Source organism: Tachysurus vachellii, chromosome 22 (assembly GCF_030014155.1).
Source record: "Tachysurus vachellii isolate PV-2020 chromosome 22, HZAU_Pvac_v1, whole genome shotgun sequence".
Taxonomy (NCBI): Eukaryota; Metazoa; Chordata; class Actinopteri; order Siluriformes; family Bagridae; genus Tachysurus; species Tachysurus vachellii.
Window position 1 is genome coordinate 8,714,859 of NC_083481.1, and position 22,895 is coordinate 8,737,753.

The window sequence follows — 22,895 nt, forward strand, 5'->3', positions numbered from 1 at the left end:
AAAATAAATAAGACTGTGATAAGTGAGCTGAAAACTTTCCAAAGAATCCTGTTCATTACTGATTTACGCATTCGTGTCTGAGTCTTCCACCTTTAACACTACTCCCTCTGTCAATTTGTGGATCTGAGAGCGGGACCTGTCGAAGACCTTTTATTCATGAGAGCTAGTCCTGATAGGAAAGTATCATCTGGAGCAGCACTTTTGATTATTCATATAGATCATCTCATCTTGGTTTTCTCTTCATAAATGCGTACAATACTTGTCGTAAAGTGTGTGAGTTTTGTGTGTGTGTGAGAGAGAGAGAGAGAGAGAGCTGGTATTTGAGCAGTTTTCAGGGCAAAAAAAAGACCTTTGGAAAAACATAAAATGACTAAATTTCTCAATATAAGGCAGCAACATTCAGAATAATGAAGCATATATAAGAACGATTATTTTAATCACAGCTGTATAAAAACAAAACAGGAAGCAATGCCTCATCCCTCATCTGTAAAAACTCACAATTTAATTCAATTCAATTTTATTTATATCACACTTTTAACAGTGGACATTGTCTCAAAGCAGCTTTTAAGAACATAAAATGTTTATGTACATTTATTTTAATTTATCCCTATTTATCCTTAATGAGCAAGCCTGAGCAATTACAAAATTGTGGCAAGAAAAAAAAAACAACTCCTCTATATGGTATCAGGAAGAAGCCTTGAGAGGAACTAGACTCAAAAGGGAACCCATCCTTATTTCGGTGACTCCATAGGGTGTGGTTATAAATTATTATAAACACTGGACTGTTAATTACCATAAACGCCAGAGTGTGTGATTATCAATAATGTCCTTTCTACAATCCACAATATACCTTATATGATATATTTCTATATAATGAACTAAGAATATACTGGTAGATATATATTTTCACTGGCTTCCCATAAAACACACACACATTATATAGCCTAAGGTTGTAGACAACTAAGCATCACAGCTATATATTTGAAGCACACAAGCTTTTGTACAGAACACCTGTGTATGCTGTAGAATTACAATTTCCCAAACATGTTCCAGCACGACAATGCCCCTGTGTACAAATAGAGCTCTATGAAGACATTGTTTGTCAAGATCGTACTGGAAGAACCCAAGTGACCTGCACAGACCCCTGACCTCAACCCCATTAAAGACCTTCAGGATGAACTGGAAGGTTACATTGCCCGTACCTTCAACAACACTGTCTGACATCAATAATGCTCTAGTGGAAAGCATTTCCAAAAAGCATGAGAATGATAGACACAAACCTTTGTCCGTAGACTGTGTGTTTTATGGGAAGCTGGTTTTTAAATACAGGTCTGTCAGAAAATTCTTAGGGCATTATATAGAAATGTTGCTCTGTACCTTAACAGTTCATTCTGAAACTTCATATACAGTAAATTGTGCATTTTTACACTTGAGGTATATGACATGATGACTTGCTCCCCGTTTCTTTCCAGCTTATCCAGAGCAGCTTACAGAAGTGCTGTTGAAGTCAGAGGTTCCTAAATATGCCTTATTGCTTATGGTCACATTGTGTACTTCAAAATTCTTCTACCCACAGCCTCGGGTCCTTTATCTATAAATGAATACTTTGATGAATACCTATTAACTAAGCTATGATGAGCATCTCTCCACTTCAGGAGATTCAGCTCTAATAATAAGTCTCACAATAAAATGCCATCAGGCTCAAGCTGCTTTTGCCTCATGTGCAGCTGGACAATGTGACATTCACTCAGAGGTTGTAGAAGATTCAGATGTGTACTCTGGTAGTATATATTTTATATAACCTGTAGTTGAATAGTTGACACAACACGGCTAGAGATTCTATGAAATCTCTATAGGGATTGGTCTGGACCTGTTGTAGACCACTGATTAAAACACCGGCACTTGCTTTGTAAGCCTGAAGAATCAGCGATTTAAAAAACAGATACTGCAAACTGGAAAAAAAAAAAAGGTTTTTAAAAAAAAAATATCTTTCCTGTTTTCAAATCCAGTATAATATTAAAAGCAAAAGACAACAAAAAAAAAGCAAAATAAATAAAAAAAATAAAGAACTAAAATACACATCTAACAGGAGTCTAGTATATTGCTTTATTTGATGTCATTTAATCGCAGCTAATAAAATAGCACTTGATCCAGATTATTTGTTCTGCATATCACTACTCTATCTCATGCACCAAAAATGAGTTGTGTACTAAGTCGAGGTCATGAAAGACGTGTGTACGTGTGTGCAGGGTACAGGATATTTTGTCATGCTGATTCTCTCTCTCTCACACTCATCTTCTACCGCTTATCCGAACTACCTTGGGTCACGGGGAGCCTGTGCCTATCTCAGGCGTCATCGGGCATCAAGGCAGGATACACCCTGGACGGAGTGCCAACCCATCACAGGGCACACACACACACTCTCATTCACTCACGCAATCACACACTACGGACAATTTTCCAGAGATGCCAATCAACCTACCATGCATATCTTTGGACCGGGGGAGGAAACCGGAGTACCCGGAGGAAACCCCCGAGGCACGGGGAGAACATGCAAACTCCACACACAAGGCGGAGGCGGGAATCGAACCCCCAACCCTGGAGGTGTGAGGCGAACGTGCTAACCACTAAGCCACCGTGCCACCCTGTCATGCTGATTGATTTGTCAAATTAATTAAATAAGGCCAACGTATTTGTTCATTAGTTGTGCTCTCCTATATTGAAAAGGAGACTGTGCTTTAAAGCACAAGCTGACTAAGCACTCATCTGCTACAATTACAGCTTGTTTTGTAGTCAGGGAGACTGGGATTGATCTTGAAACCACAAATCAGTAGTCACGGTCTTGTCCTAAACCTGGGAAAAATTGTACATGGTCAAGTGATTTTTAACACCACCTGAGATCATAATATCACTTTCATGATGTACTTTGTAATGTAAATGTTTGTCTCTGCACGTGGAGATATATAGTGCCAATAAATGTCAAGTGTCTGTATGCTTCATCTTCTTCTGTTTCAAATAATATAACAGAAGTACTCAAAGTTGTATGAGCCAAAACAAATTCTATTTTTTTTATTCCTTTTAATTCCTTTTTTACCTGCTTAAATAAAGAAAATCTGTTTCTTTATGCAAATCTTTCCACATGCTTTACTGCTTCATTTTGCATTTCTTTTCAAAGTGAAAAAAATAGATTTTTTATAAATGGAAAATTGCAGACACAAACTTTAAATAGCTACTGTATCTTCCTGTGCCTCATTTATATAAAATATCCCACCACTACCTGGCTTCTGAAAGAAGATATTGCCAAGACCTGATTTTGGTTGATCTCTCATTAACGGTGAGAGTTTGTACTGAATAGATGAGCACAAAGACACGTTTTGACAACCTGCATTGTCAAGTAAGCCTGTGTCTCATTCCAAATGATATCACATCTTTGAATCACATCTAAATCCAACCCAGATTATCTGGGAAACACGTGAGTAACACATCAGTGATTCAGATATGGTCAAAATAAGAGACTGTACATTGTAGAATCATGTTTTTATCTGTGTGTAACATTCGTCGTAAGCTCTGTCTCCAGCTGGACAGTACAGATAAAGGAAGTGAAGGGAGGAACTTTCTGGATGACTGCACTCACTAACCTGATGTGGGACGAGGCCAAGTGAGGTTGGCGGTTCATTCATGCGATCATCACTGCTACTCGCCACCGCATAGCCACTGCAAAACAGAGAGAGAGAAAGAGAGAGAGAGAGAGAGAGAGAGAGAGAGAGAGAGAGAGAGAGAGTGAGTGAGAGTGAGAGAGAGGACAAAAATAGATAGATGACACGCAATGAATACAAAAGCATGTCTGGATTGCTCCGTCTTTGCAGTTTCTCATTCCATGCATCAGTTCCTTTGAAATCCATTTATATTTCAGTTGACTGGTCTAAGAGACAGTCTCTCTCTCTCTCTCTCTCTCTCTCATCACCACACATCCTGAAGCTATAAACAACCTACAGGAGTTGCAAAAAAAAATCCCCTCCAACAAAACAAAACAAAAAAAACATGTACATGTCTGTTATGCTAATTCCAGCATACAAGCCTGATTAGCAGATGCTCTAAACCGGATCTGAGGCAGGTGAAAACCTGGCCAGCAGGAGCCACCTCTGCTCTTCAGGACTGTTTTGAGTGCACTGACTGGAGCATCTTCATGGAGGCTGCAACCAACTGTGATTCTGTCAACTTGGAAGAGTACATGGCATCAGTGAGCAGCCACATCGGCTTCAAGACCATCACCACACGCTCCAACCGGAAGCCACTGATAACTACAAAGGTGCATTGTGCTGCTGAAGTCTAGAGCCTTCAGAGCATAGAACAGGATGGCCCTAAGAACAGCAAGGGCCAAACTGTAACGAGCCATCAGAAAAGCAAAGCATGCACATGCGTATACAAACCAAAGCCACTTGCTAGACAGCAGAGACACCCAGCACATGTGGCAGGGCATCCAGGTGATCAAGAACTACAAGACAGCTTCACCTGCCTTTGACAGAGACGCCTCCATCCAAGATGCGCTGAACGACTTCTACGCTTGGTTTGAGGTGCAGAACAACGTAGTGGCAAGGAAGACCATCCCTCTCCCCAACAACCAAGTACTCTGTCTATCCATGGCCGAGGTGAACTCTACAGAAGGTTGCTGGTCCAGACAACAATCCTGGTAATGTGCAGAACAGCTGAGCAGCGCTTTTGTTCCTATGTGCAACAACCACAATCATCCCCATACCAAAGAAGTCTACAGCATCCCATCGCACTCAGACCCATTGTGATGAAGTTTTTTAAGAGGCTTGTCATGATCCACATCAAGACCCAGCAACCACCCTCACTGGACCCCCTGCAGTTTGCGTATCATCCAAACCGATCCATGGACAATGCCATTATCACGACCCTTCATCTTGATCTCACCCACCTGGACAATAAAGATACATATGTACGAATGCTGTTCATAGACTTCAGTCTTCAGATAAACTGGATCCTCAATCAGTCTGAATCGGGAATAGCATATCCGGCACAGCCCATATGCCTGCACAGCCCACTGCTGTTTACTTTGCTGACTCATGACTGCTTAGCAATGCAAAGAACGTGGTGGATATCATCAAAAAGAATGATGAGTCAGCATAGAGGGAGGAGGAGAAACAGCTAACTGCCTGGTGTATAGCCAACAACCTGTCTCTAAATTTTGATAAAACTAAAGAGATGGTTGTTGACAGAGCGACCATTCCCCCACCTTGTTCAAGAGCTTCTTGGTGTTCATCTAGCAGAGAACTTCACCTGGACATTCAACACCAGCTTCATCACCAAGAAAGCCCAACATCACCTTTACTTCCTACAAAGGCTAAAGAAAGGCTCCCAATCCTGACTACATTTTACAGAGGTTTGGGAATTGCACCATCTCGGATTGCAAGACCCTGCAGCGGATAGTGAGGACAGCTGAGAAGGTCATTGGAGTCTCTCTTCCCAGTATCACAGACATTTACACCACACGCTGCATCCGAAAAGCCAACAGCATTGTGGATGACCCCACACATACCCTTCACCCCCCTGCCATCTGGAAAAATGTCCCTTACAACCAAACTGTAACGGTTTCCTTCCACAAGCCATCAGACTCCTCAACAACTGACTGTAATGAGCACGCACCCAAGCACACACATGCACACGTACCCAGGCATGCACGCACCCATATCAAACTGTTTACAATACCTCACATAATTGCTTTTATTATATTCAGTGCTTATTCCTGTATTATTGCACATGTACTGCAGAATATACAGTATATACACTGGTCAGCGCTTTTATTTGTATATGGACTTTTGTCTTGTAGTGTTTTGTATTATTTGTTTGCACTGTTTTTTTTGTCTTGCACAACTTGTGCTAGGTTGCACAGATGCACTTTATGTGGCTGGGATTAACTTACTTCAAGTCCTTAGCTCTGTGTTATTCTTGCCCTGTTTTTGTTCTACTGTATGTAGCACCATGGTCCTGGAGAAACGTTCATTTCACTATTCACTGCATCAGCTGTGTATGGGTGAAATGACAATAAAATCAACTTGAAATAAGAAGGAACCAACAATTTGATGATGACACTGAGCAGCAGACTTGATGCAGTTATTGCAAGGAAGGGATTTGCAGTAAAATATATGAAGTGGTATTTACTTTCAATTCTTATCTGTTCCTTTACTTTTCATTACCTAAATATTTGGTGGTCTGATACAGACTGCTGGGATCAGTGCTATGTTATAACTATAGCTTGAGCTAAAGAAAATGCTTGATGATATTCCATTAACAGGAAGTATTTTTTGCTATATCCCCCTCATTGAAATGATGAATGAGCTTTCAGTTCAATTAAAACAGAAATGTCACTGGGATTTAAGATATAGAATTGGCATTTAAAATTCTGTCTTTTTTTTGTCCAAACTCTCAATGCCTGGCAGGAAGCCATTCTTCACCTCACAGCATAAATAAAGGCTTTTTGGCAAAACTCATTTTTCAGCTGAAAGCTGCTAGCTAATTCTGAGGCAACGTGAGATATGAGAAGGCAGGACGGCAGCAGTCAGAAGGGCGTCTGGAATTTGTGAGATGGATGTTTTTTTGTTTTTTTTAACTTTTATAATGCCATGAGAACCTGTCTATAATCACAGGCCTTAGTAGCATATTTCTTTATTCAGATTTTAAATGATACCATGTTCAAGCACCACTTTTACTCAAAAATATTTAGGAAGATTCATTTTGTGCAAAGTCTCACCAGAACGTAGATTCAAAGCCAACTGAAAATGTACCTTAAATTATAGCCACTACAGCAAACAACCCAAATATCCCTGTTATCTTTTTTTTTTTTTTGGCAGGTTCTTTTGACCAGAGCCATATCAGGTTTTAACAAAATTGTTTAATGCATCTGAAGAGATGCTCCATCCAAGATATCAGCTTTGTCTAGTGAAACAACAAGAGCTCTATTTACGTTGAGATATCTACACAGAGTAAACATCAAAGCAAGTGCAAACATATTACAAGGAAATGTTTTTTTATGTTCTGTTTGAGCATAAATTCTAAAGAAAAAAAACACTACACTACAATAGCACTTGTTATGCTGTGCTTTCCTCTCAGTTCTACACACTGAAGTACAAAAAAAGGGTCTAATGAACCAATGGATTGATTTGATGGCCCAGACAGAAAAGTGGTTGATGGCTAAATAATTATAACATATACTATAAATAGAAAACATCGTACACATTTTTTTTTTTTTTTACTCCTTTTTTCTCATTTATAAAACAAACTGCGTTTGGAGAGGTCTATTTGTGGGTGTGATGTAGCTCTCACCCCTCTGGGTGCTGCAGGATGGAGACCATCAGCTCAACAGCTAGAGCTCCAGCAATCATAGCCAAACCAGGCCTGCTCACTGTACACTGCTGATCCAGAGTCCTGTCCCTGGTCGACTGGATTTAAAAAAAATAAATAAATAAAAATTTCATACAATTTGCCAATAAAATGTGACAGCTGAGTTATTAAGAAACCTGTAAATGAATACAGCTAAAAGAAGAACTGATTAAAAAGTTTTGATTAATGACATCAACTAAATGTCTTAGCAGTCATTTTACATCAATGAAATCAAACAGTTAAATGTTAATTATCAAAATGTTAAATGTCATAAATATCATGTTACATCATACTGAACAACCAGGAAATGCTTTCTTGAATTACTTCTTCTGAAACAATACAACACCCATGAATTTCACATGCACAGGACATTACCTGTGAGGATTGTGAGGACCTGCCACTTTTAAACAGGGTTAATCTCCCAAACTACAAGTCCTGGCAATTTTATTCCATATTTCAATTTACAGTTGTTTGTTTGGATGAATGGATGGATTTGAATGCATCGATGAATACAAAGATGGGATTAGATGAATGATTTGAGAGAGGAAAGGTTGAATGGAATACTATTAAAAGGCAGATGGGATTGGACAGATCATGGATGGACATTATGGATCGACTGATGGACAGAGACCATTAGATAGATCATGGCTGGATAGACAGATGTACGGTGGCCGAGAAGTGCAAAACAAATTAACAAATCTGAAAACACATTAACAAACCCGAAAACACATTAACAAATCCGAAAACACTCGCAAATCTGAAAACAAATTAACAAATCTGAAAACAAATTAACAAATCTGAAAACACATTAACAAATCCGAAAACACATTAACAAATCCGAAAACACTCGCAAATCTGAAAACAAATGAACAAATCTGAAAACACAACGACAAGTCAGACAACCCGGAAGAGGTTGGTATAGTTTGTGAATGGAAACTTACCGATCATCGTACAAGACACCTTTCATTCACCTGTATATCTTGAATGACAGGTGTCTTGTCCAATGATCGGTAAGTTTCCATTCACAAACTATACCTACCTCTTCCGGGTTGTCTGAATCGCTGCACGAAACACATTAACAAATCCGAAAACACAACGACATTTCAGACAACCCGGAAGAGGTTGGTATAGTTTGTGATTGGACAAGACACCTGTCACTCAAGGTATACATGGAGTTTTCGGATTTGTTAATGTGTTTTCGGATTTGTTAATGTGTTTTCGGATTTGTTAATTTGTTTTCGGATTTGTTAATTTGTTTTGCACTTCTCGGCCACCGTACAAATGAGTGTGAATGGTTTTTTGAAAGGCTGGAGAAGCAGATAGATATGAACTTATTTTTGATGAATGGGTAGATATATTCAAATATAAGAATATTTTGGACAGATGGATGGATGGATAAATGAATGAAATTTATTAGATTGCATATATTGTTCTGGAGTGATGGATGAAAATGAATGGATTTTGGATGAATGGATGAGACTTAATGTGGAATTAATATTTTGGACAAATGGATGGATGAATGTGTAATTGGATAGATGATGAATGGAGAACTAACGATTGTTAAAGAAAATAAGGAAACTCACATCTCCAGGGGCAACAACATCATTGCAGAAGTAACAGCCTAGTCGATGGCCAGGTATGTTCGAAAACAGAGATGCTCCTGAAAACATAAACAGTAATCGTTAATATAGGAAAAGTAATATTCTGCAATTCTGTGCAATTATTTGCTCTTTTATGGCAAAGACATGGCAATTACATTAACCAGAGCAAGTATTCATGAAATGTGAGATTGATTATACTTCCACACTCACATTACAGTTCTAGAGTATTTTACTGGATTCTAGGTTTTAATAATTCAAAGCTTGTATAAATAGATTCTCATCAGGTCATTAAATGGAAAAAGATTAAAAAAAGACATATATCATAGATCATAAATGTGTAACAGAACACATAAAATCATGAATATAGAGTATATGAGTTTCAGGTCATGTTCACATCAAACATCAGAATAGAAAAAAAAGATCTTATGTACTTGAACTATGACTTGATCGCTGCTGACATGTGCAATACTTCAGAAACCGCTTATATTGGAGGAGTTTTATTACAAACACTCTGTTCACCATTGGGACAAAAGAACAGAAATCTGAGGCTACATGGCCTTAGACCATTTGAATCTAGATCTATGGACACAATTTACTCATCTTAAACAGTCAGATCCAACATGTTTAGACAGTGACAATGTTTTTTATTTTACATCAGTGGATTTGAAATGAATCAAAAAAGATGTGGTTGAAGTGTATAATTTCAGCGTTCATACAAGGTGCATTGCATTAGCCATTTATGAATTGTATATTCCCTCCATTTCATAGGCTCAAACGTGTTTAGACAAACTAATCATAAGGATTCGTTTCCTGTTTTAAGTTGCTTTGTCAGGTTTTTACTGCAGCCAACTTCAGTTTGTGTCGGTTCTACTGCCTTCTGTGTTGTCTTCAGGAAGTGAAAAGCATGCTCAACTGGGCTGAGGTCAGGTGACTGACTGCCAGTTGAGAACATTCCATTTCTCTTGCCTTAAGAAGCTCTTGGGTTCCTTTCATAATATGTTTTGGGTCATTATCCCTCTGTAGTGTGAAGTGCTGTCCTACATGTTTTGCAGCATTTGAATAAATCTGTGCAAAACATATATCTCTATGAGACAGAATTCATCTTGCTACTTCTATCAGCATTCACATCATCAGTATACGCCAGTAACCCAGTTCCACTTTGCTTCCACTTTCTTTTCTCCCAATCTTTCTCCCATCTTTCTGCTACAGAGATTATACTTTCTTATAATGAATCTTGTTCCAGAACTTTGCAATATTTTAAATATGTTTTCTAGCAATGGCTATTCATGCCTTCCTGTTCTTGAGTGTTACTATTGGTTTGCATAATGGGGTAAACCCTCTCTACAATGATCTGCCTATCGCCTTGAGAGTATTCATGACGTGGCTGGATGCAGTAAAGGAATGTTTTTCTTTACCAAGGAAAGAATTAATCTGCTTTAGTTTCAGTCTTTTTTTTTACCTGTGAAAATAGAAAGCTTATATAAAAATGTCTACTGAAATATTTTTGCTAACTTCCATTAATTAAACCTGAAAATCTATTTCAATCAGATATTGATTGACTGCTTCACTTCAAATCCATTGTGTTGGTGTACAGAGGCACAAATTATTAAAATGGCATTACTGTCCAAATACTTGGACAATGGATATGACTGTAATAGCTACTTCCTGCAAGATAACGTGCCATGTCACAAAGCACGTCATCTCAAACTGCTTTCATGAGCATGACAATGAGTTCACCAGTCCCCAGATCTAAATCTAATTGAACACCGTTGGGATGTGGTAGAATGGGAGATTTGCAGGATGAATGTGCAGCTGACAAATCTACAGCAATTACGTGATTAAATTATGTCAACATGGAGCTTGCAAAAAAAAAAAAGGCTTCTGACGCTATGCAGAATCTACAACACAAGGAACTGAGGCTGTGTTGAAAGCTGGGGCATTGTACAAATTAATAGAGTTGTACCAATGAATAAACTGGCTAATTAGTGCACATTTTTGCAGTTATGCCTATAGTACATCATAAACTACAAAAAAACGATTAAAAGGTCACAAACAGTTATTTAGAAACAGATTATCATGTCAAAGATAAAATAATGCACTAAATGTGTAAATTAAAGGATAAATGACTGTTTTAATCATCTCAATTGAACACAACGTGGAAAAAAAAGTAGGAACATATTCTAAAGAACATCCTTCCATCTCCTTTTATTGCTTTTCTGCTTAAGCCAAGCATGAAAACACTGCGTAGGTTTAAGTATTTAAAATAACAGTTTACTCCTACTACCTGATGTAAAATGACCCGAATAGCTGAAAACCTTTCTAAGCATCTCCTCTGCCAGTCATTTTAACAAATTCCTGAAGCAGAAGCACAATATAAATAACCTGCTTTATTGACCTTTTATTGGTTTTCTAGAATATTCATTTTATTCCCAAATTCAAAGCTGCAAAAGGAGATAGATGGAAGACACATCTAATTATGGAGCTTGACAGTAAATTGCTTTAAAGCCCAGGCGAAATGAACTTTATGATTGCTTTGTAATGAGGTTAATGTTGGTCTTGTGGGCTACAATCTACAGTTCAACATTTGAATAATTGGTGACATTTCAGTGTCTACCAGTAATCCACCAGTATTTCTTTTTGCTAGATTTACTCTTTCCAATTGCAAGTCTGATAATACTTGTTCCCCCACACAGCTTACACTGATCAGCTGGAAGATTAAAGCCTCTGACAGGTGAAGTGAATAGTATTCTCATTATAACGGCAGCACAGGCACAGGCGCCCATTCCAAAGCATCTAGACATTGTGCCATCTCTAGCTGTACTCCAGTTCATGAAGATGACGGACCTTCAGTGAGAACAGACCAACCCTGCGAGCTTCCTGAGGCACCAAGAGATGTACCAGCTATAGTTGGATTCCACTACATTCAGACATTCAAAGAGAAGATGCCAACTACATGTGGTCCTTGATGACAACAACCGTCTAATCGATACACAATTGTCAGATTATATATGACTGTAGAAAGGACATTATTTATAATAACACTTTCCGTTGTTTATAAAAACCTCCAGTGTCACCCAAATGAAGATGAGGTTCCCATATGAGTCTGGTTCCTATCAAGGTTTCTTCCTCTTCCATCTAAGGGAGTTTTTCCTTGCCACAGTTGCCTCAGTCTTGCCCTTTGGGCATAAATACAAACATTTCTATCAGGAATGGTTTGAGTAACATGACAGAGTTCAGTATTAACTTGACCTCCAATTAGTGTGATGTGCTGGACAAACAAGTGTGATCCATGATCCATGGAGGCCCTACCTTACAATAAATCCCAACAGGATTTAAGAGATCTTTTACTAACATTTTGGTGTCATTTACATTTACATGTCCAGCATTTGGCAGACGTGTACTTAAATTATTTCATTTTATACAACTGCGCAATTGAGGGTTAAGGGCCTTGCTCAAGGGACCAACAGTGGCAGCTTGGTGGACCTGGGATCAAACTCACAACCTTGTGATTGGTAGCCCGATATCTTAACCACTAGGCTACCACATTGGTGTTATGGTGCCAGATACCACAGCCTTCACAGGTCTTGTACAATCCATGCCTTGTTAGGTCAAAGGTGTTTTGGGGGACAGACACAATATTAGGCAGGTGGTTTTAAATGTTAAATGATCTGTGTCTTAAAACACTATGCATACTTGGCAAAATGTATTCATTCATTTGTGAATTTATGAAGTCTGAGCAATTTAAGCAAATGAAAGTTAAACTGATAAGTGAAAGCTAATGAAGTATGTTAGTACATGTAGAATGACACTTTTTCATTGTAACTTTGAACAAATGTTTTAAACTCATGGTATCTTACGTATGTAACTTAGTGAGCCAGCATTAATGTATTCAATGTTAGAGATTTAAGCACTTATGTACAGTACGTCGCTCTAGATAAGGGCGTCTGCCAAATGCTGTAAATGTAAATGTAAATGTAAACAACCCCTGTTCCCTTTGCATCTCTGGCTGGTGTATAACAGGTATTTTTATCAGATTTCTAGTTGGATTCTTTCCTTCCTTGATTTCTAAACTAGAGATGCATCAGTACTGATTCTGGTATCAAAAATTAGTCCAATATTTTGCTCATTTACTCAAATTCCAGTACACAATACCATGCGTAAGCCTGGTGAACTTTGCTGTGCTAATTAACAGGCGACACGAAAGGACAAAAGGCTACCTGATAGTTTGCCACAGCTAATGATGGCAATTAACCAACCAACACTGCAGCAAACTCTGGATAGTGTAGAAAAATGTCTACATGGAACTCTAGGCAAAAACTTAGAATTAACGCTTAACCAGTATGTTGTTTTTGACAATTATTCACTATTAGGTGTTGATAATGAGAGATTCTCACAGAAATAAAATAAAAATGTACTTCAATGCACCTCAAGTACCTCGAGCTACCTCAAGTAAAAACAAAACAGAAATCACCAATCCAACCATTCTAAATCCAAGGTAACTAACAAGCTAATACATTTCACTGAAAAAATTGTTTATATTATAAAGAATTTTCATGGCTACTATTGTCCCAGGGGGGCACGGTGACTTAGTGGTTAGCACGTTCGATTCCCGCCTCCACCTTGTGTGTGTGGAGTTTGCATGTTCTCCCCGTGCCTCGGGGGTTTCCTCCGGGTACTCCGGTTTCCTCCCCCGGTCCAAAGACATGCATGGTAGGTTGATTGGCATCTCTGGAAAATTGTCCCTAGTGTGTGATTGCGTGAGTGAATGAGTGTGTGTGTGTGTGTGTGCCCTGCGATGGGTTGGCACTCCGTCCAGGGTGTATCCTGCCTTGATGCCCGATGACGCCTGAGATAGGCACAGGCTCCCCGTGACCCGAGGTAGTTCGGATAAGCGGTAGAAGATGAATGAATGAATGAATGAACTATTGAAGACCCAATGAATGAATGAATGAACCAGAAGACCCAATAAAATCGCTTATTAAAAATTTAATTTCACTTCCCTACTCTGTTAGTTGATGACAATGGCTCAGGTCACTCATGTTCCCTACTCAATTCTTATTCCCTCACCTCCTTTGAAATGCCTAAACACAGCTTTTGCCAGATAACAAGAATATCGATGGCATCTTATCCTTCCCTCTAATTCAGGGCTTTTTAGATTTGCTCTTTTTTCCTCCATGCTCACATTCCCTATGATTACTTAGCATATTATTACTTAACTACTTTTTTTTATATTTATTTATTTATTACATACACTGTATATCTCATTTCCATAGAAATATCATACCTTGTTTTGTAGGTAAAGGTCTCTGCAATGAAAGAGCCTTTAGCATTTGAACCGTCACTGAAATATTTTACAACTCAAACTATTTATTCATGGGGTTAACAAAACACATACACAGCGCAGATTCAATTCAATTCAAATCCATATACAAATAAATTCAATTGAATCAAATTAAATAAAGGTTAAATAATTGTGATATAATGATCGGCAAAGTCATTATGACTATTCCTCCATATTTATGATGGTTTAAAATGCTTATTCTTGGGGGTTAACATAACACACAGTATATCATATGGATATCAAAAACATCTGATTCTTCCAGTTAAAAACTACAGCTTGTTAACATGCTATGTTCTTTATGTTTAATGAATAAATGGAAATGTACAGCTGCTGATTGCCCGGAAGACAGTGGAGAAAGAATGATGCAGTATTGGCAGAAATGATTGTCCTGGAAATTATCACAGAAATACTACTTCCTTTATGCATTCATTAAAATCTTCCAAACTATTATTACAGTAATCATATTATTCAGACAGAATTGTATAAATATATATATATATATATTTAAAAATCCCCAATGAGCCATGGGTAGTCCTTTCATTCACTGTCAAATTCAATCAACAGGAAATAAAATAATTGGACAAAATGTTGTGTGTCTCTATCTGTCCTACCTGGCGTAGCTGGAGTTGAGGAAGAAGAGGAGTCTGATTCAGATAAGGGAGATGATTCTTTGGCGTCTCCAGTGTCTGAGACTTTGGGTTTCTTAAGGCCATGCCTCATTACAACAAAGGTGTCAAAGCCGAGAGCTGCATTAACTACAAGCTGGGAGAGCAAATATGTTAGGAGTTATTTCAGATAACTAGCAATTTGTAACGAGAGAAAAAGATTTCGAAAGCGCAAAGGCAAGTGTCAAATTAATTCTGTTCTTTTGATTTTGCTTGATTTTCTGTACATCAATATATTTTTTGCCCTCTAAAACACTGTGCTGCAGTGTATACAGTCGTGCCAATTAGTCTATAAAAAAAAACATACACCTCTTTACTGATGTATTATTCAGACCAGTAACAGTTAAAATACCTTTCTCTGGCTTGCTGCAATGACTGTGGGGAGCCATCGACTCTCCCGTGTGTCCATAAGCAGGAAGACAACGTCGTGTGCTGAGATCAGTGCCTCCAACTGCTCCACATCTGTCTGTGCTTGAGCAATCATCGCTTCAGAAAAACTCACAGGGTGGCCAGGCATGGGGATGCTCATGTTGAATCCTTCAGCATTCTGAAACAGCCACAGAAAAGAAGACTTTTTATTATGCATGAAATATATTTCTTTTACAGGGCAACATGGTGGTGCAGGGATTTGATCCTGAGGTTTGCATGTAGGTTTCTTCCATTATGCCAAAAACATAACAATAAGGGGACTATATAAACAAAAAACACAAAAAACAGATAATAAATATAAACAAATGAAATAATCTTATATAATAATAGATGACATTAAATCACAGGAAAAAAATAAGATCAAAAATATCAGTAAGACTGCCAGATGAGCAACCAGAATTTTCAGATTAAGCTTTCATCCAGTCATCAACAATGTAATAGTCACCACCCTTTTGTTAGCATGTTAGCTGTCCATACAAACTCAACAAGATATATATCATAGAGTACTGAGGCATTCCATCTCAATGCATAAAATGAATCCCTTGGTTTGTTCCTCTGAAAAGAAAAAAAAAAATACTGTAATTTTAATTTTTGGTAAACTGGCTACTGCTATCCCATCTTACTATATCCAGAGAACAGGTCATTTCTATTTGACATTACAAGCTGAATCACCATTTTTATCTTGTGGATACATGGCACCAAATATTGAATGCAAATTTTACAAAAATACAATTTTATAAAAATACAAAAATATCCCCTTGTAAATACGGATATTGTTGTGGTGTGTATTTCATGTCACCAGGACCTTAATGCTCCCAGTAGGGCCACCTGTAGTAAACAGATATGATAGCAGAATTAGGAGTGATCCTTATGACCCCTATGGAAGGTACAAAAAGGCCTATTCAATTGGGGATACCAGGACCCATCCCTGAAGCCAAGTCTGTGAGTGGTGCCTATATCTTGTAGGACCAGCCATTGCAACATGATGGTTTTGGGTCTGGTGGAAGGCCAGTCATGTGATGGACAGTCTTAAACGGGCCAAACCTCTGCATTGAAGTCCTACTTTGGGAATGAGACATGATTGGTAGGAATGACCACCTGGATATGAAACGGAGTGGTCGCAAACTACCAATAACAAACACTTTATGAACACAATGTTCCTCGTAAATGTACTTTGAACAAGAGCACCTTGAGCCAAGGTCAATGATCCATTTTGTGAGTGTACCAACAGAGTTGATGCCACATATCCATAAATGAATAAAGTGGTCATCTAATCACCATTTAGTGATGAGCTGGATTTGTCACAGGCCAGACAAGATTTATCTGCTCGACCCAGTTAAATTTAACTCAGAAAAGATTCTGTGTTCTCAATGAGGTTGGGGACATTGAGTCTCATTCGACCATGTTCAATTCCTAAATCATCGTCTGCAGTGATGTCTTGTGCCTGGAAGGCTTTTGGTGGCTCTCATGGTAGTAACACCTAAATGTGTTGTTGGACACCAGTTCATAGGAAAGCCAGTAAGTAAAAAAAATTTGGGGTTTGGTAGAGCCAGAAGGGCTGCAGTATCATTTGTAAAAGCAAATATCATGTTTGAAATGTAAATAGACCGTGGACACACGATTAAGTGCAACACACAGAGGAGAAAAGACCACACACAAGCTTTGCTAGGCAAGCACAACCTCTACTGAGGATATTGTTAAGTGATTGAGGGAGTAGACGCCTTCCCTTCAGAAGGCAGTAGCAGAAACCTCTGGTGTGTTGTAGTATCTCTGTGGCTGAGGAAAATTAAACTCGATGACTGCAAATGCTGGGACCGAATAAGTCTTGGCAATATATGTTGAAGGCACTGAATAAGTTTGGGGCTGTGAGATTAATATGCTGTTTCACATTATCTTTTCCAAAAATGATGGAAAAAAGAGTTTAAAGATTAACATTTTAGGCTACCAGTTGAAGCAGTCTTATAGTTATTGTTGCAATCTCTAAAGGTGTTGCCAAAGCTCACATCCTAACCTCTGGTGTAGACAGTGACCAAAAGACAAAGTACAGATTCAAAAATTAGGTTCTTCCATGGGTTTCTGGACCATGATAGGTTAAGGACATTTTGAAGGAGTGTGGAGTAGAGCTGCTGCTCTGCTGAATTGAGAGAAGCCATCTGAGCTGGATTAGAGACCTTATAAGACTGGTCTCTGATTGGCTCCTTTTGAAGTTGGATTAAGCACGTACTGCTGGGTGGAAAGCCTGGAACAAATCCAGGATCTAGTAAAGAAACTGCATATCACAGTCTGGATTGACCAAAATAGCCAGTCGCCTCTGTGATACCCTCCATGAAATGAAGAAGGAAGATGAAAATGAAATGAAAAAATAGGATAAATAAAAAGAAGATAAATAAAAATGCACAAGCTAAAAAGCTTGTATATTGCTTTTATACTACACGTGGTCTTTGAGGACAACAACCTCCTCAATACACAATTGTCACACTGTATATTTATAAACCACACACTCCAGTGTCACCCAAATGAGGATGAGGTTCCCCTTTGAGTCTGGTTCCTCTCAAAGTTTCTTCCCTAACCATCCAAGGGAATTTTTCCCTGCCACACCTCATCACCTCAGGCTTGCTCATTGGGGATATATACAAACACATTATATCTAATCATAATCTTGAATTAGTTATTCTATTAACTTTTTGTTTTATGTTTATGTTCTGTAAAGCTGCAAAGACAATGTCCATTGCTAAAAGTGCTATGCAAATTCATTTAAATTAGCTTTTTGGACTATTAGTAGGAGCCAGACCGCATTAAAGTGGGTCACTTCATCATTGCATGGCTTTTCATATATTTTGTTAACTAATTAAATCAGAGACACAGTATAATTAATGATGTCTATTCAGGTCTGTTGTGCTTTAATGCCTGACATTTTACCAAGGTGCATAATATGTCCACTGCACCTTTTGTGTTTCCTTTGATTATTCATTTAAATTGTAATGTAAAAAATATTCATTTGTCCATGTCGAAAAAAAGAGAGATGACGCACATGAGACTGAAGTGATTAGTGAATCATACATTGCTCACATTCTGATGTCTCACCACTCCTGAAATGAGTATTACTCAAAGGAGGTTGGTCTCTCTCTCTCTCTGTGTGTGTGTGTGTGTGTGTGTGTGTGTGTGCAGAACTTGAGCATTAATTATGGTTAAGATAACAGAGCAGTGTCTAATTAGCTCTAAGCACACAGGGGTTTTGTAAAGGTAAGGTATAAACCTCTCATTAGCCAAACAGGGGGAGACGATCGATGCAGGAAACATCAATAAATTATGAGCAGTGTGTAAACAGAGCAGAACGCTAATTCACCAGAATGAACAAGCATAAATTACGTAAAGGCGGACATAGGGATTTTGGAGTGAGAACTGCTTGAGAACCACACAGACACACAAATAAGAATTACCATCTATCTGAGGTACTTTGACTAGCCTGCGGCTAAATAATGTTTGCTATATGCCTAAAAAAAAGTACCTCATCCATAACCTCTAGCCCTAACCTCAGCAGCTCTATGTCCCAATCATATTTATCTTCAATTACTACCATCCAAACTACATACTTGTATATACACTATAGGATAATTCACTACAGGAAGTTGCAGCTGCACATTATTTTTCTCATACTATTTAGCCCACAGGAACTTAAACATGTTGAAAAAAGATGATGCAATCTAGACGCAAATACATTTTGTGTGTGATGAAAAGGGAGAAGACCAAAATGTCATAGTTATGAGTCACCTCCTTTGCTTCTGTAGAGTGTCTATTTCAGTTGTTCTCATTAGCAACTGATCTCGAAGCAAGATGAAACACTTCATCTGTGATTTAAAGGTCCTTAGTTCCTGTATTCTTTAGTAGTGAAACAGAACTTTGCCAAAGGAAGATGACTTTGTGTGAGGAAACATGAATGGTAAGATCAAATAAGACAAAGAAAGACACTACAAATGGACACTTTTCTTTAGCCCCTCTATATACACCAGATACCACTACACTTGCTCATTTATGCAGTTTTTCATCATGTGGAAAATGGTTTCTTAGGATAAAAAAAAAATAAAGTATGCAATAGATACAGCTTGTTAAAGAATGGCCAGAGTGGTTTGAGCTGAATTTGACAGGAAGACTATGGTATTTAAAAACACACTCTTACTAAACATCAAATCTTAAGGCTACAACAGCATCAGATTTTACTCCTGTCAAAAAAATTAAGTATGGTGTATGGCTCAGTTGGGAATATCTACAATGTGAGCACCTTTGTAGTCTCACTAAATGTCCAAAACGTATATTTAAACATTATTAATGGCAACATTATTAAAAAAAACAACAACAAAAACTTGAAACTAGAACAATTTACTTATTTTTTTATCACCTTCCCATGATGGCTTGATAAAATATTTTTCAGCAAGATGTTCCTGATCATTCCAGAATAGCTTCTAAGGATAAATAAGGAAGAATCATAATTGAGATTCTTGCTCAAATGTCAAAAAATACTGTTAGATACAGTGTTATCTGTCAATTAGCTTCAGGTCTCCACTCTTATGCATCACATAAGATGCAGTGTGATGAGTAATGCCTCAGCCTGCGCTCAACACTTTACATGAACCGCTCAGCTCTGTTGCACAGATGTCAGGACATTTATTTTGTTTCTTAAATGCAAACTCAGATTTGGCTAGAAAGCTTGATTGGGTTCATTAGCTCGTAAAAGAAATAACCAACAGCAAGCCATAGAGCTTAGCTTTCTCAAGTGTCAATAATCTCACTTTAGAACAAAAAAAATTTTTTGTATTTTTATTTTAATATCAATTCCTAATGGTGGGATATCTGTCCAAATTTCTGTGCAAAAAAAAAATTTTAAATCATATCATGACGACACAGAGTCTGGTTCAAATACAATCAATTTACATTGTGATTTCTAGTAACTAGAGACAGCACTAAATATAGGACAACTGCAACATGAGCATGAGGCATTACAAGAGTTTGGCAGTCTACATGGACAGCCTGCTATCAGCACAGAGCCTGGAGATAATAAGCATGACAGTGTTAGGGTTTTTAGGATTGGAATTTTTAGCATTTTGAATAAATTCACAAGGCTCCCATTTGAGGTAACACAGACTGTATAATCTGCTGTCATACAGTGTACTGTACAGCTTGACAAAATTCTAGTTTTCTTGCGTCTGCCTCGAAATGCATTATGTACATTATCTCTAACTTGAAAAGCTGTGATTAGCATCGTGTATCTGTTCGCATGGTTTCCATGTCATAAGATTTACAAATGAAATAAATAAGATGTATCACCCTAAAAAATTTTAGCGTCTATGTAAAAAATGGAATGTGTGCATACACTAAAAATACACTAAAAACACTAAAAAAAGTGTAACCCAGTACACATGCTGACTTAAGCTTTAAGCTTTTGTTAATTCAGATACTTCTTCCAGTAAAATAATACTGCATTTAATCAATACAAGCTAGCTGAGCTACTGTAGTTGTGGTGGTTCAGTGGTTAACTCTTTTTTTACAAGAAAGCAAAAAAAGGAATTCTAGCCTGCTTTGTTGAGTCCATGTTCAGCATTCAGATTCTTTGTCACGCCACACTCACAGTGGTATTTAATGGCTCATATAAAAGTAGGCACGCAGCGATTTAAGAATTTATAGTTATTCGTAAGTATTCCTGTTTTCATAGAAATTTCATTGAAACAACACTAAAATGGTTATTTTTTTAAATATAAATGTTTATATCTTCAAAATAAATGGCGTAATAAAACCCATCTGCCCTCTGAGATGCCCCAAGTGCTTGTTCTAAAAGAAATCTGTCTAAGGTTATCTAATCAGAAGTAAATCTTCTCTCACTGAAAGCCAAAAGTGTTCTGACTAATTTAAATCAGACTTTTGTATCAAAACTGCATGTTCATGATCAAAAGGGTTAAGGTTCATGTCACAGATAAGAAGGTCATGTGTCCAAATCCCAGCACCACTTAATTGCCTTGACTGGGTCTCTGAGCTACACCCTTGTTGTATTCTTCATCCACAAAATAAGCAAACACACTGGGTAACGTGTTATTTTATTCTATACAAGCTATTCTTTATCGTAAATATCATATTAAAAGTTGTTTACTGTAACTTTTACAGTACTTTATTGATACCAGTAAATTACTGTCCAATCTACAGTAATTTTTACAGTGCAAAACAAGGCTCATCATAATTATGTTAGCAGCAGGATGAGAATGACATGCTTCCCTTAGAAACAACCCTTAGGGAGTCACACTAGTGAAAGGTTGTCCTGAGAGCTAATGTCCAATTAGTTCTGGTTAATTACATTACATTCTCATACACACTCATGATTAGCAGTTTAGTAGCTTTTGAGAAGAACCTATATAAAAATATACTTCCAAATCAACCCAGAAACAGAAAATAAGTCAATGACCAGCTCAGTCTTCAGAAATGAACACTACTGAAAATGTGTGAATAGAAATGAATGGTGTATTATTCTGCAGGTAAGCAGCAGCATGCTTATACACCTTACACTACATGTATCTTTCTCTGTCTAGACACCATATATTAATATATAAGGAGCGGGTGCAACCCACTGTACTTAAATCTGTAAGGGAAGTGTAGCGTAGTAATATTATTATTATTATTATATATATTCTTTCATTTGTGAGTATCTTATAGCCTTTATATTTATTCACTGTGCATATGTTTACATATATACCTATATGTATATATTTATATACACCTATACATATATACAGGGAGTGCAGAATTATTAGGCAAATGAGTATTTTGACCACATCATCCTCTTTATGCATGTTGTCTTACTCCAAGCTGTATAGGCTCGAAAGCCTACAACCAATTAAGCATATTAGGTGATGTGCATCTCTGTAATGAGAAGGGGTGTGGTCTAATGACATCTACACCCTATATCAGGTGTGCATAATTATTAGGCAACTTCCTTTCCTTTGGCAAAATGGGTCAAAAGAAGGACTTGACAGGCTCCGAAAAGTCAAAAATAGTGAGATATCTTGCAGAGGGATGCAGCACTCTTAAAATTGCCAAGCTTCTGAAGCGTGATCATCGAACAATCAAGCGTTTCATTCAAAATAGTCAACAGGGTCGCAAGAAGCGTGTGGAAAAACCAAGGCGCAAAATAACTGCCCATGAACTGAGAAAAGTCAAGCGTGCAGCTGCCAAGATGCCACTTGCCACCAGTTTTGCCATATTTCAGAGCTGCAACATCACTGGAGTGCCCAAAAGCACAAGGTGTGCAATACTCAGAGACATGGCCAAGGTAAGAAAGGCTGAAAAACGACCACCACTGAACAAGACACACAAGCTGAAACGTCAAGACTGGGCCAAGAAATATCTGAAGACTGATTTTTCTAAGGTTTTATGGACTGATGAAATGAGAGTGAGTCTTGATGGGCCAGATGGATG

General features: G+C 37.8%; 1 protein-coding gene across 2 annotated transcripts in view; it reads right to left on the bottom strand.

The window, feature by feature from the left end:
* Positions 1 to 22,895, bottom strand: part of atg7 (ATG7 autophagy related 7 homolog (S. cerevisiae)) — a 96,603-nt gene that overhangs the window by 45,318 nt on the left and 28,390 nt on the right. For both annotated transcript variants that reach the window (XM_060858718.1, XM_060858719.1), the window contains exons 13-17: positions 15,361 to 15,555; positions 14,955 to 15,105; positions 8,985 to 9,061; positions 7,345 to 7,460; positions 3,639 to 3,714 (exon numbers count right to left, since the gene is read on the bottom strand). In XM_060858718.1, the coding sequence (XP_060714701.1) occupies positions 3,639 to 3,714; positions 7,345 to 7,460; positions 8,985 to 9,061; positions 14,955 to 15,105; positions 15,361 to 15,555 (615 nt within the window). The remainder of the gene's footprint in view (positions 1 to 3,638; positions 3,715 to 7,344; positions 7,461 to 8,984; positions 9,062 to 14,954; positions 15,106 to 15,360; positions 15,556 to 22,895) is intronic.